This window comes from Chiloscyllium plagiosum, chromosome 39 (assembly GCF_004010195.1).
Source record: "Chiloscyllium plagiosum isolate BGI_BamShark_2017 chromosome 39, ASM401019v2, whole genome shotgun sequence".
NCBI classification, from domain to species: domain Eukaryota; kingdom Metazoa; phylum Chordata; class Chondrichthyes; order Orectolobiformes; family Hemiscylliidae; genus Chiloscyllium; species Chiloscyllium plagiosum.
In genome coordinates, this window is record NC_057748.1 from 27,104,261 (window position 1) to 27,119,511 (window position 15,251).

Sequence of the window (15,251 nt, forward strand, 5' to 3'; positions counted from 1 at the left end):
CAGGCTGGTGTTTAAAAGAGTAAGGAGGGGGTCACTAGATTGAAATGTATAGGATCCAAGGTGGATGTGGAAAGGATAGTCCCCCCATGAGACTAAGCCCAGAATGAGGTGGGGGCACTGTGTTTAAAATGGAGGTTGCTGTTTTAGGAATAATCACATTTTCTCCAAGGGATTATGAGACTTTGGAACTGTGCCTCAGGAGATGGGATTACTGACTATTTTAAGGTGGGGGTTACACTGATATTTGTCAGGCAGAGAGAATGTGGGATTCAAAATGCAAACTGATGATCCATGGTCTTCATTAACCAGCATTGTCCCTGGTTACCAGCACCAACTCTAATCCTTTGCATTAACCAGCACTGCCCCTGGTTACCAGCACCAACTCCATCTTCATTAACCAGCACTGTCCCTGGTTACCAGCACTGACTCCAATCAACTTCATTAACCAGCACTGTCCCTGGTTACTAGCACTGACTCCAACCAACTTCGTTAACCAGCACTGTCCCTGGTTACCAGCAGCGACTCCAACCATCTTTCAAAAGAGGCATTTTCAAGACTGCGGTTAATAACAACAGTGGAAAAATTTGGAGCAGGAAGAGGCCATTCAGCCCCTTGAATCTCCCGTGCCATTTGATAGCAGCTGATCTGACTGTGTCCTCCACCCCAACTTTCCTGCCTGTTCCCTCCCAAACCCCTCGTCGATCAGAAATTTACCCTTGATATTCCTCCTTGTCTCCATTTTCAACAGAAGACCCATCATTCTGAAACGCACCCCCAGTTCAAGATTCACCCCGTGGACAGGGGATTGAGCCTTACAAAGCCAAGGCCGATAGTCGGAGGTCAGATAGAGGTGAGCCATGATTTATCACAACTGGCGGTGACTCAGGAGAGCAGGGTAAGAGTCCTGTCCGTCCCAGGTCTCTGTCTGATGGTTCCTTTCAGGAACCTTTGGAAAGGAATGATCATCTGGTGCGGCCATCTTTTGTGATGTCACAGGGGTCCGTGCGCTGTTTACTTACAGTTTGACTTGACAGTTAACCTGGTCGTTGTGGTGCCAAGATGATCACATCTCAACGTTGAACCCATTACTGACAACTGAATCTTTTCCAAAGGTACCTCAGCTATACACTATCCACTGCCATCACAATCTCATATCTGTTGTTATGAAAAGGGTCTTACATATTATTCATCTGTTATAGAATACAGTATATCTTCTGTCACTCAGTAACTCCCCCCCCCCCCAGTGTAACTGACTGTATCTCTGCTGATGTTAATCCAGCTCCCTCACTGTCACTAAGTATAACTCTCACCCCCAGGAAGCAGGGGGAGTTTATTCTGCCCTTTGAGCCTACTGTGCTAGCCCATAGGATTGCAGGTGATTTGACTGTGGCTCAACGCCCCTGTGCTCTCCTCTCCACCACTCCTCCCTGGCTCCCCCTCGATCAGCAATCTGTTAACGTGGCCCATAGTAGACGTGTTTTCCCTAGGATGAGGGATTTCAAGACTAGGGGGCATATTTTTAAAATTAGAGGAAAGAGATTTAAATCAGCCATTAGGGGCTGGCCTAGTCCCCTCTGCTCTTGATTGGGAGAGGTTGGGGGGTGGGGGGGAAGAAATCCCATAGTCTGCCTACCCTCTGAGAGAAGCAGTCACAGGAAGACAAGGTGGTGAAGATGACGTTTGGTACGCTTACCTTTATTGGTCAGTTCATTTAGTATAGCAGTTGGGAGGTCATGTTGCAGCTGTACAGGATAGTGTACTTTTGGAATACTTTTGAAATACTGCATTCAATTCTGGTCTCCCTGCTGTAAGAAATATATTGTGAAACTTGAAAGGGTGCAGAAAAAGCTTTGCAAGATGTTGGAGGGTTTTAACTATGGGGAGAGGCTGAATAGGCTGGGGGGTGACCTTATAGGGGTTTATAAAATCATGAGTGGCATGGATAATGTAAATAGTCAAAATCCTTGACCCCAGGGTAGGGGAAGTCCAAAACTAGATGGGCATAGGTTTAGAGTGAGAGAGGTAAGATTTAAACAGGGCCTAAGGGGTAACGTTTTCATACAGAGGGTGGTGCATATATGGAATGAGCTGTCAGAGGAAATGGTGCAGACTGGTACAATTACAGCATTTCAAATGGCATCTGGATGGGTATGCGAAAAGGAAGGGTTTAGAGGGATATGGGCCAAGTGCTGGCAAATGGGACTAGATTAATTTAGGATGTCTGGTCGGCATGAATGCGTTGGACCGAAGGGTCTGTTTCTGTGCTGTTCAGTTCTATGACATTCCTCATCTCTGTCTTCAGTGGGAGATCCTCTCATGCTGAGAGTGCACCACACTCTTGTCCTGGATGCTAACCCTCCCAGTGTGAGGTGGGGAGGGAGTAGATGTAGGAGGGCAACATGCTGTCCACCAATGTCTCCTGCACACACCACCCCTCCCCCTTCCTGGTAACTAGTTGCGGACAGAACAGAGCATCGCAGAGCCGGCTGTCTAACCTGGTTTTGTACTTACAGGTCAAGTGGTACAGGGGTGTAAGGCAGACCCATGGAGCCAGTCCCCAAGAGCAGTTCACCATCACTCGTGGCCAGCGACAGGGCGCAGGGTAAAGGCACCACCCTCTTGAGGGTGAACAAGGTGCTGGCCAAGGGCATGAGGCAACTCTTTGCCAACCAGAGGGAGCCCTCGGCCGAAGTTGAGGAGAGGTCACAGGCTGGGACTGGCCACAGCCTGCATGAGAAGAGTTCCTTCTTGCGCAGTTTCATGATTCCCTTGGACGATGAGCTCTCTGTGCTCACCGACAGCCAGAGGACCTCCATTGCTGAACCGAGCCTGCATTCCGACCAGAAAGTTGTCATCCAGGCCTCCAGTGACCGCTGGCGCAGGTCTGCTTCTGGATTCCGCCGCCACTTCATCCCCAAGATGGGCAGGAAGAGTCCCATTCTGAGCAAGAGGCGGGAGGAGACAATCCGTGAGAAACAGGTGCAGCCGCAGGACGAGGAGGAAGAGGAGGAGGAGGAGGAGGAGGACTCTTGGCCTGCACCGCATCACAGCCTCCAGGCGTTCAAGCACCCTGAGTTACTAGACACTGCCAAAACCCAGAGAATCCTGCACCCATCCATCAAATTGAACACACAGACCATGACGGAAAGGTTCCTGGGCATGGACACCGAGTCCAACGTCAGTGTGGAAGAAGCCAAGGCTAAGTCCAAGCCCCGGTTTGGAGACAGTCGCCGGTTCTCCCTTTATCACAGGTTGCCGAAAATCAGAAGCTCAAAGAAAGAGAAGGTAAGGGTCAGTCTCCAGTGCTCTCTTACCACCTCCACACTCACTTCGAGGAAAGCGTTTCAGATTCTCTGCCTAATGGCCAGTGACGGGTATCCTGGGGCCATGTGCCCCTTGGATGGGACCCCTGTGCCCCACCCCCACGTATATGAGATTATTTAAAGCTCTCTCCTGCTAGCCTCCCTTAACCTCAGCGTCTCTCCCTCCCTCCCTCCCAACGCTCCTCTCTGACTGAGCTCTGCGGGTACCCTTTCTCCCCCTTGCGTTTTGTCAATTTTCAGCTCTCGCTGGATCAGCTGGCTTATGTTACCACCACAATGTGTTCTTGTTGCACAATTGGTGTGTGGATAAGCCACCATTGGGGAGGAGTTGGACCGTGTTGCTTATCAACTGCAGCTTTTCAGATGCGTTGCAAAAGCTGTTGTGCTGGGCTTGGCAGAGGGGTTGGGAGGAGTGCAGCACGGTGCGTGTTAAAACCACAGACGCAGACGACCCAGCCCCACCACCGCCCGCAGCAGAGGAAGTGTTCCAGCTCTGTTTTCGAGCACAGCTGCTTACCCGAGACCCCCAGCAACCTTCTTTGGCAAAAGGGAGACCACCCGGGACGGAGGCCTCTTGGCCTGTCCCACTACAATCTGCCCCCGGTGAAAAGATCTGACTACTGGCTGTGTCACTGAGTTTGACGGTGACAGGGGAAGCTGCCTGCTCCAGCACTGTTGGGAACGATGGTGCATCGCTTCAGCCTGAAAAAGAGGCGCTGCAGCCTCCAGGTAAGAGTACTTGATTCATTTCCCCGTTGTGTTGAAGAGCTAACTGTCAGGGCACCCCTTGACTCTCTCTTTACAAAAGCAGGAAGCTATGGGCTTCTTGAGAGTTAAGAGCCACCTGTTATCACTTTGAGAATCTGGTCACATCTTCACCTGTGCCTCGATATTTTTTAACAATACAGAGACAGGGAATTGTGCACGGTACTCCGGGTATGAGTCTAACTGAGGGATATGGAGAGGGGAACTGTGCACGGTGCTCCGAGTGTGGGTCTGACCGAGGGATACGGAGATGGGGAACTGTGCACGGTGCTCCGAGTGTGGGTCTGACCGAGGGATACAGAGATAGGAACTGTGCATGGTGCTCCGAGTGTGGGTCTGACCGAGAGATACAGAGATAGGAACTGTGCATGGTACTCCGAGTGTGGGTCTGACCGAGGGATACGGAGATGGGGAACTGTGCACGGTGCTCCGAGTGTGGGTCTGACCGAGGGATACGGAGATGGGGATCTGTGTACGGTGCTCCGAGTGTGGGTCTGACTGAGGGATACGGAGATGGGGAACTGTTCACGGTGCTCCAAATGTGGGTCTGAGGGATACGGAAACAGGAACTGTGCACAGTGCTCCAAGTGTGGGTCTAACTGAGAGATACGGAGATGGGAACTATGCACAGTGCTCCAAGTGGAGGTCTGACTGAGGGATACGAAGGCAGGAACTGTGCACGGTGCTCCAAGTGTGGGTCTGACCGAGGGATACGGAGGCAGGAACTGTGCATGGTGCTCCGAGTATGAGTCTAACCGAGGAGACTGGAACTGTGCAGGGTGCTCCGAGTGTGAATCTAACCAAGGGATAAGGAGACAGAAACTGTGCACGCTGCTCCGAATGTGGGTCTGATTGAGCGATAAGGAGATGGGAACTATGCACGGTGCTCCAAGTGAGGCATACGGAGATGGGAACTGTGCACGGTGCTCCGAGTGTGGGTCTGAGTCAAGGATATGGAGATGGGAACTGCGCACGGTGCTAGAAGTGTGAGTCCGAGTGAGGGGTACGGAGACGGGAACTGTGCAGGGTGTTCCGAGTATGGGTCTAAGTGAGGGATACAGAGAAGGGAACTTTGTGTGCACAAACTAGTTGCTCTGCCAGCTCCCATCTGTGACTGCAATTCATTTGTTTTTGCAGAGGTGGGTGGTGGCATTTGGGCAGATCTTCAGTGAGTGGTGGAAGGTGCTAGAGAAATGAAGAACAGTACAGGTCCTTCAGCCCTTGATATTGTGCCAGCCTTTTATCCCACTCTAAGATCAGACTAACCTACATGCCCTTCATTGTTCTATCTTCCATGTGCCCTATCCAAGAGTCACTTAAATGTCCCTAATGTATCTAACACTACTACTACGCATTCCATGCACCCACCACTCTGTGTGTGAAGAACCTACTGCTGACATCTCCCCAAACCTTCCTCCAATTATCTTAAAACTGTGCCCCCCCTTCCTGAAGAAGGGCTTATGCCCGAAACGTCGATTCTCCTGTTCCCTGGATGCCTGACCTGCTGCGCTTTTCCAGCAACACATTTTCAGCTCTGATCTCCAGCATCTGCAGACTTCGCTTTCTCCCCCACGTGATAGCCATTTCCACCCTGGGAGAAATTCTCTGGCTATTCGCTCTATCTCAACATCTTATACACCTCTATTAAGTCAGCTCCCATCCTTGTTCGTTCCAAATCGAAAAACCCTAGCTTTTCACAAGACATGTCCTCTGCACCCTCTCTAAAGCTTCCACACCTTTCCTGTAATGAGGCGACCAGAACTGAACACAATTCTTGATTGAGGTTTTGGAGGTGGGTGGGGGGTGGGGGTCTGGGCCAGGTTAATAAAGAAACAACCAACAATACTCAGCCTGTTCCTGTTTACGGCTGCTGCCGGATGTGAGCACGGTTTCGATGGTTGATGTCAAACCAAGAACACTCCCAGCTCGCCTAATGTGACTGAATATGACTGAACTCACTGTGACCTGCAACAGCCTCCTTCCTCCCAACCTCAAATCCAAAGAAAACAAAACAATGCAGTCTTCTATTTCCTCTCTGACTGGTCCTTCTTGTTTTTATGATTTGGGAACTGCATGCTGGGCCTGCAGTTATTGCCTGCCCTTAATCACCTCTTCAGAGGGTGACAGTGACCAGTTCCAGCTTATAGGAACAATTGCGGTGCCCACGGGGGGTGCAGTTCCAGGACTTTAACCTGGCAAAACTGAAGGGACGGCTAATACCGTTCTGAGCCAGGATCGTGTGTGTGTGTGAGAAGGGGAGGGGTGTTTCAGGAGGTGATATGCTGGATAGTGTGGAGGGCTGTAGTAGGTTGCGACAAGACATTAACAGGATAATAAGTGGCAGATGGAGTTCAACCTGGAAAAGTATGAAGTGCTTCTTTTCGAAAGGTAGAATTTGAATGCAGAATACAGAGTTAAAGTCAGAATTCTTGGCAGTGTGGTGGAACTGAGGGATCTTGGGGTCCACATCCATCCATCCATCCCTCCAAGTTGCCACCCAAATCGATAAGAGCTGTTAAGAAGGTTTGTTGGTTCTCATTAGCTGGGGAATTGAGTTTAAGAGCCGTGAGCAGCTCTGTAGAGCCCTGACTAGACCCACACTTGTGTTCAGTTCTGGATGCCTCATTATAGGAGCGATGTGTTAGCTTTAGAGATGGCACAAAGAAGATTTACCAGGATGCTGCCTGGACTGAAGGGCAGGTTTTTATGGCATAATTTGAAGGAGCTAGGGATTTTCTCATTGGAGCAAAGAAGGATGAGAGGTGACTTGATAGGGGTGTACAAGATGATGAGAGGCATAAGATAGAGTGGATAGCCAGAGACTTTTTCCCAGAGTGGAAATGTCTATTACAAGGGGACATAATTTTGTGATGATAGGATAAAAGGTCTGCACGGTCTGTATTGCACTGTACTGTTCTATCCATCTATCTATCAAGGCCCTGATTAAACCAAACAACACCAGGTTATAGTCCAACAGGTTTATTTGGAAGCACACTAGCTTTCGGAGCGCCGCTCCTTCATCAGGTGATAGTCACTACCACCTGATGAAGGAGCGTCGCTCCGAAAGCTAGTGTGCTTCCAAATAAACCTGTTGGACTATAACCTGGTGTTGTGGGATTTTTAACTTTGTACATCCTAGTTAACACCGGCATCTCCAAATCTTGATTAAACCAATGAGTATAAAGTGCTGCGTTGGTCTTGAGCTGGAATTAATGGAGGGGAGTTTTTCTGTCTATCGGGTCTTTGCCTTTCAGGCTGACGCAGCAGAAGTGACCAGCGTAGGACTGCCACCCAGCCCACCAGCTTTCAGCGTGTCAGAGACCTCAGAGCAGCTATCTGACAACTCCCACGTGGAGGAGGAGGTCTTACTGCAGGAGCTGAAAACTGAGCAGGGTCTGCTCCAGCAGAAGATCCTGAAGATCAGCGAGCAGATCCGGGTGCAGCAGACCCACCGTAACACCAATGTCTCAGAGTACCTGCGACTCATCGCTCGTACTGACCACAGCCAGGCCTTCCGCTTCAAGCAGGCCTTTGAGAAGAAGAACCACTACCTCACCTCGGTCATCCTGCAGCTGCAGAGGAGGCTGCAGCAGTACATCAGGAAGCAGCAGCAGCTGGAGAGGGAGCTGGAGCTGCTGAAGGAGAAGAACCCCTCCCTGTTTGCCATGCAGGAGTTGAGGAGCGATCATCTGCTGGAGGACAACCAAACAGAATCCCCATTTCACAGCGAAGCCAGCTCCCTATCCAAGGCAAACCTCCTGGCGCATGCACTGTCGGAGATCCAAGGTGTCTCCAAAGAGACCCCGTTGGACAAGTTTAACCCTCCCTACCAAACTCCCCACCCCTTGCAGCAACTCAGCTTGCCTGATGATGACTACTCCATCACCACCAGCTTCTCTGAAGATCTGCAAGACCTGGCAGGGCTCAACTACGATATTAAGGCAAACGGGATGAATTCCTTAGAGAGACAAAATACCGGCTACCTGTCCATACTGGAGGAGTTGACTGACATCAAAGAAACACAACTGAATTTGGAGCTGAGCTTTAAGAACATAGCAGAGCAATACAATAACCATTACTCCGTTTTTCAAGAGTCCTTAGAAGAGGAGAAATACAGGTATCTGCCCATAATTTCCACGATGGTTCATTCCTTCACGTTCTCCTTACATTGCCCACCTGCCCCAGTCACTGTGGGACAATCCACAGGTTTTTAAAACCCATTCTGGCCATTGGTTCCTCAATTAGCAGCCCCCCCCCCCGCGTGTCCCAGATAAGCTGCAGCACCTCCTCAACAGAAACTAAAGAAAGGGGGTCCTCACCTGTCCCCTCCAGGCCTGTCCCGCCATACAGTTCAGACTGTGACCATTCCCAACTCCTCCTTCCCACACAAATCTTCAATTTTATAGAATCCCTACAGTATGGAAAAGCAGGCCATTCGGCCCATCTGGTCCACATCAACCTTTTGAAGAGCATCCCACCCAGAGTCTACCATATCCCCATAATCCTGCATTTCCCATGGCGAATCCACCCTCATCAGCACACTATGGGACAATTTAGCACGGCCAATCCACCCTAACCTGCACATCCCTGGGCACTACGGACTATGGGACAATTTAGCACGGCCAACCCACCCTAACCTACACATCCCTGGACACTACGGGACAATTTAGCTCGGCCAATCCACCTAACCTGCACATCCCTGGACACTACGGGACAATTTAGCACGGCCAATCCACCCTAACCTGCACATCCCGGGGCACAACCGGACAATTTAGCTCGGCCAATCCACCCTAACCTGCCCATCCCTGGGCACAACGGGACAATTTAGCACGGCCAACCCACCATAACCTGCACATCCCTGGGCACTACGGAGCAATTTAGCAGGGCCAATCCACCCTAACCTGCACATCCCTGGGCACTACGGGACAATTTAGCACGGCCAATCCACCCTAACCTGCACATCCCTGGGCACTACGGAGCAATTTAGCACGGCCAATCCACCCTAACCTGTACATCCCTGGGCACTACGGGACAATTTAGCACGGCCAATCCACCCGAACTGCACATCCCTGGACACTATGGGACAATTTAGCAAGGCCAATCCACCCTAACCTGCACATCCCTGGGCACTACGGGACAATTTAGCACGGCCAATCCACCCTAACCTGCACATCCCTGGGCACTACGGGACAATTTAGCACGGCCAATCCACCCTAACCTGCCCATTCCTGGGCACTACGGGACAATTTAGCACGGCCAATCCACCCTAACCCACACATCCCTGGGCACTATGGGAAAATTTAGCATGGCCAATCCACCCTAACCTGCACATCCCTAGACACTACGGGGCAATTTAGCACGGCCAATCCACCCTAACCCGCACATCCCTAGACACTACGGGGCAATTTAGCACGGCCAATCCACCCTAACCCGCACATCCCTGGGCACTACGGGGCAATTTAGCACGGCCAATCCACCCTAACCTGCACATCCCTAGACACTACGGGACAATTTAGCACGGCCAATCCACCCTAACCCACACATCCCTGGGCACTATGGGAAAATTTAGCACAGCCAATCCACCCTAACCTGCACATCCCTAGACACTACGGGGACAATTTAGCATGGCTGATCCAACTAATCTGCATCATTGGACCGTGGGAGGAAACCCATGCAGACATGGTGGGGGGGAAATGTACCACCTCCACACAGACTGTCACTTAAGGTCCCTGTCACTGTGAGGCAGCATTGCTAACCACTGAGCCATCGTGCCAATTCTCTCAGTGCTTAGAATTCCAGCCATCTCAACACACTCGATGAACCCAGCCTTCTCTGAGCTAGATTCACTGTCCTCAGGAAAAAGAATTCTCTCCTCATCTCTGTCCAGAATAGCCAAGCCATTACTCTGAGACCACAGGTCCTTGTGTGTTTTAGACTCCAGCCTCTGGCTCCCCTCTGCCTCCCCCTCTCCACCACCACCCTGAGGATGAAAGCAGCAGCCCCATTTTGTGACCTTAAGAATAAATTGGTAGCAAGAGTGAGGGGAGAGGAGAATAGGGCAGAGGAGAGAAGGGGTAGCTGAGAGGAGGCAGGGGAAAGAAAGGGGAGTGGAGGAAGTGGGGTGGTGAGGAGGGGTGGGCATGGAGAACGGGCAGGAAGGGGAGCAGGGAGTAGAAAGAGGAAGGGGAATAGGAAAAGGTGAGTGGAGGGCACTGGAGAACAGTGGGGAGATGAGAAGAGAAAGGTGGGAATGGGATGGGGAGAGTGTGGTGGGGTGGAAGACAGTAAGGTTGCAAAACCTCCAGGACAAATTCCAGGGAGAGGAATGGTCCAGGTCGTGGGGGAAAGAGCAACAGAGTGAGAGGAAGCAAGTGAATGAGCAGAATGAGTGTGTGAGAAAGAGAGGAGGAGTGGGAAAGCAGAAGGTTAAAAAAAAAGGAGAGAGGAGAAAGAGACAGAGGAATGAAGGAGCGATAGGAGTACTGGCGAGCAAGCTTTAGGTCAACACTACAAAGACTAGCTGGGAATGAACAATGATGTCCGGAGTGTGCAGGTTGTTACACAAGAACTTGTGTGTTAACTTTCTCATTATTTTAGGTCAATCCAACTACAGGCTGAACTGAACGACCTGATGGACCTTCACCAGAACGAGGTGCTGAACTTGAAGAGTGAGCTGGCCAGCCTAGAGGAGAAGATAGCCTACCAGTCATATGAGAGCAGCAGGGACATCTGGGTCAGTAGCAGGAGCTAGCACCGTGCTGTGGGTTTCAGAGGGATGGGAAGATTAGGGATCCCTCCTCCCAACCCCCAACACACACCCAACAGGGCTAGGCGGGAATGTGTCTTGGCATATGATTTCAAACGGCCACCAGGTGAAACTGAGAGTGGCCACAGGATGGTGGGGTCGTTTAGTGCGTGTGTAGTTGAAGTGGCCAGCTACTTCAACTCTCCCTCCAACTCTGCCAAAGATGTGCAAGGCCTGGGCCTCCTCCACCACCAAATCCTAGCCACACGACACTTGGAGGAAGAATACCTCATCTCCTGCCTTGGAACTCTCCAACCACACGGAATCAATGCTGATTTCACCCGTTTCCTCATCTCTCCTTCCCCCTCATTATCCCACATCCAACCCTCCAACCCGGCACCACTCTCTTGAACTGTCCTATTTGTCCATCTTCCTTCCCACCCATCCGCTCCACCTTCCTCTCCGACCTATCACCTTCATCTACCCATCTCACTCCTAGCTACCTTCCCCCCCAGCCCCAACCCTCCCATTTGTCTCTCAGCCTCCTTGGGCACCCCCCACCTTCACATTCCTGATAAGAGCTTCTGCTCGAAACATCGACTTTCCTGCTCCTCGGATGCTGCCTGACCGGCTGTGCTTTTCCAGCACCACACTTTTTGACTCTGATCTCCAGCTGTCACTTTCTCCCTGCAGTGGAAATAACCTCCCTGCTTCTATTTTATCTATTCCCTTCATAATTTCATATGTTCCTTTAAGATTCCCCCTCATTCTTCTCAATTCCAACGAGTACAGTCCCAGTCTACTCAGTCTCTCCTCATAGGCCAACCCCCTCAACTCCAGAATCAACCTCATGAACCTCCTCTGCACCCCTTCCAGGGCCAAGGAGGGAGACCTACACAGCTACAGCATAACCTCAGTGTTTTTAAACTCCATCCCTCTAACAATGTCGGACAATATTCCTTTTGCCTTCTTAATGACATGCTGCATCTACAAACTAACCTTTTGGGATTCAGAGGCCAAGCCGTTCTGTCACGTGAGAGAACACATAGGTTCTGCGAACATACAATTAATTTTCACACAGTCTAGCCAGCTCAGTTTGCCGTCAGGTGAGGCAGTGGTGATGTAGCAGTCATGGAGGGTAACTATGGTTTATCAGACTGAGTCCTGGGATGGCAGAACTGATGTATGAAGAATAATTGAACCTTTATTCACTGGAGTTTAGAAAAATAAGGAGGGGATCTCATAGGAACCCATAACATTCTAACAGGACCAGAGAGGGGGGAATGCAGGGAAGATATTTACCATAGCAGGTGAGTACAGAGCTAGGGGGTCACAGTCTAAAGATACAAAGTTGGCCGTTTATTATTGAGATGAGGAGAAATGTCTTCAGTGTGTGTGTGTGGAATTCTCTGCCACAGAAAAGGGTTGAGGTTGAATGTTTGAATGTTTTCAAGGAGTTACAGTTCTTGGAGCTAAAGGGGTCAAAGAGTATGGGTGGGGGGGGGTGGAGTGGTAACAGGGGACTGAATTGCATGATTAGCCATGACCCTGCTGAAGGGCAGAATGGCCTACTCCGACTCCTACTTTCAATGTCTATAATGTTAGGACCAGGCTGATGCCCTGAGAACACGGGTTCAAATCCCACCTTGGTAACTGGTGGAATTTAAATTCTGTTAATAAAATCTCAAAACAACGTCAATGATGATAACCGTGACAATGACCACTGACTGTTGTAAAAACCCATCTCGTCCACTGATGCTCTTTAGGGAAGACAATCTGCTGTCCTTACCCTGTCTGGACCTATTTTCCAAAACTTATGTTTTTACAGGTACGGTGAGTCAAGAACCATGGTCATAATCTCAAGAGGAGGTGTGGGGGTGGGGGAGGGTGGAGTTAGAGGTGTGGTCAGCCATTTAAGACAGGCATCAGGAACAACGTCTTTACTTACAGAGTGGTGGATCTTCTGAATTATTGGTCACATTCATTAGGCCACCATCTCCCCCCTGCCCAACCGGGTGACGAATTCACTAAGAGATTTCTGTTGTTAGTTCCCACACAAGGTTCGGAGAACTTTCCCTGCACATCGAGGTTAGGCTAACCGGCCCAGTGATCCTCACATTCCTCTCTTGGCCTTTCACCATCCCCTTTTTCTGAAACCAAGAATTGCATTCGCTACTGTACAATCTATATAGACAGCTTCAGGACGTTGGAAACTTCAGGAAATTCACAACGACGGGCCTTCTCTTTTTGAAAGTCCCTGGTGGCCTAAACCCGTACATTCTGCCAAACTCTCTGCCACGTCAGGACTGGGAGAAATTACTGCTTTATTTCTGGTCATTTCTTTCGAGTCCCTCATTGTCGCTCCACTTTGCTTAGGCTGGGGAATCTAGAACGAGAGGTGGGAACGTGCTTTCAGAGTGAGGGGGTCTCCTGGTTAAGATGGGGTGGAAGGGGAATATTTGCTCTCTGAGGGTGGTGAGTCTTTTGCATTCTGAATACTCTACTCCATGTCACAAAGAAATATACAAAGTTGAGGCAGGAGTACGACACTGGATAAGATGATCAGACTCAGGTTGATGTGTGGCTTCCTGTTATTGCTGGAGTCTGCTATCTGCCTTCATGTTTATGTTTGTCCATCCACCTCTGCTCACCAAGTCCTTCAGTAACCTCTGTCTTGTCCCCGTGTTGTTTGTTGGATAGGAGGTGCTGGAGAACTTCCAGAGCAAAATGGCCCGGCTGGAACAACAGCAGCAAGCGGCTCAGGGGGAGATTCTGGACCACGTCAACACAAGGGAGCTGCTGGGTAAGACCATGAACCTGCTGCTCATCATCATCGCGGTCATTCTGATGCTGATGTCCACCATATCGGCCCTGGTCTCGCCTTTCATCAAGACCCGGGCAAGGACCATCAGCACTGGCATGGTGATTGTACTGCTATTGTTCGCGTGGCACAACTGGGAACTGCTCACTGCTTTCATGACCAGGCGGGTGATTTTCCGTTGGCGTTAAGTGCTGCAGACCGGAGCAATGGGTCACCTTTCTCCCTCAGGTCGACAGCAAAAACACAAAAGGTGTGGAGAGCCAGTCAGCTGCACCGCACAGCGTTGCAGCAATAAACCGCCTTCCTCCCATTGCGTTCCCCCTCCCCGGGGCCTCTCAAAAACACCGTCCAAAGGGGGACAGTAGCACCTACAGAGGAAGAGCCAAATTCAATCGCCCAGCTCCTTGCTCCTTGAGGTTACAGTTCATCACGTCTGCATCCACGTACATCTCAGGGTTCCTGCTCTCACCACTCTTTTGGGCAACTAATTCCAGTTCCCTCCACCAGCTTTCAAGCAAGAAGGTTTTTTCTCAAGTCTGCCCCCTCCCAACCTCATCTCCTTACCACATTTAAATCTTTATCCCCTGGTTATCAACCTTTTCACTAATGAGAAATAGCTCCTTCCTGGCACAGTGCCTCCATTTTATAAGACATTGAATGTACCACCCCCAAAGGGAACAATTCCCAGCATTTCCAGTCCTTTGTCATTAAAAGTCTCCTGTGCTGGCAACCCCTTTCTGCATCCTGTCTTGTGCCATTACATCTTCTTGTGATACAGTGACCAGTGCACCGTTCTCTAGCTACACTCCAACTGGTATTTTCAGCAAAAACGTCACTGCTCTAACACACCTGGTTTAGGCCAAGATGTACAAAGCTTCCAATTTCCTTCAGAACGTCCTGTCTGGGAAACTTCAGGGACCTGTGGACATGTATTCCAAGGTGCCCCGCTCTGTTACAATTCTCACAATCTCCTTGTCCTGTTTGTTCTCCCCATTGCGACATTAAATTCTATTGCCATTCTTCTGCCCCCGCCCTAACCGGTTCATCGATATCTTCCTACAGTTTGTAACTCTCTTTCTTTTGGCTAATTATTGCATTAATTCCAAACGATTTACATTGAAGGCTCTAGTCGCTAATACACACACACAGCCAGGAAGCTGGTTATGAAGCCCTGCAGAAGCCCCAGTGGAAACAGGATCCACTCCAGTCACCTTTTATCTTTCGCCTCTTGCTACCCATAGTGTTTTCGAACCAAGCTGCCTGAGCATTGTGCAGGTTTGTGTGTTCCCAAGCAGGCTCCTATTTGGGTTCAGGTCAAAACGCTTGCTAACATCCAAACCAACCATGTCTAAAGTGCAGCACCTTCATCATCCCTCCTGGTCACTGCCTCAAAACCAAAACTTAAACCAAATCAGTCAGAAAAGACCCTCCTTTTAACAAGCCCACACCTACTGCCTTTGATTAATTTGTGCCTTTTTAAATAACCATTAAGGCCATTCCTTGGTGTTATTTTTCCCCAATAATTAACATGCCAAAGTTGGATTGACTGGTCTGTAATGACCTGGTCTGTATCTCTTTCTGAATAAAAGGCACCACA

General features: G+C 50.1%; 1 protein-coding gene across 1 annotated transcript; it reads left to right on the plus strand.

Moving 5' to 3' along the window:
• The first annotated feature begins 2,230 nt into the window (after window positions 1–2,230).
• On the plus strand, window positions 2,231–13,842 carry LOC122542051 (transmembrane and coiled-coil domain protein 3-like). The gene is made up of 4 exons (XM_043679340.1): window positions 2,231–3,285; window positions 7,343–8,205; window positions 10,686–10,821; window positions 13,534–13,842. Exons 1-4 carry the CDS (start codon window positions 2,545–2,547, stop codon window positions 13,840–13,842), a joined length of 2,049 nt encoding a protein of 682 aa, XP_043535275.1. The 5' UTR covers window positions 2,231–2,544.
• Window positions 13,843–15,251: the final 1,409 nt, after the last annotated feature.

What these genes read in the sequence shown, in the direction of transcription:
- LOC122542051 (XM_043679340.1), top strand. Translation starts at nt 2,545, where the DNA reads ATGGAGCCAGTCCCCAAGAGCAGTTCACCATCACTCGTGGCCAGCGAC. An exon ending in GAAGCTCAAAGAAAGAGAAG is followed by an intron (nt 3,286 to 7,342) that starts GTAAGGGTCAGT and finishes TTTGCCTTTCAG; the next exon opens with GCTGACGCAGCAGAAGTGAC. An exon ending in AGAGCAGCAGGGACATCTGG is followed by an intron (nt 10,822 to 13,533) that starts GTCAGTAGCAGG and finishes TTTGTTGGATAG; the next exon opens with GAGGTGCTGGAGAACTTCCA.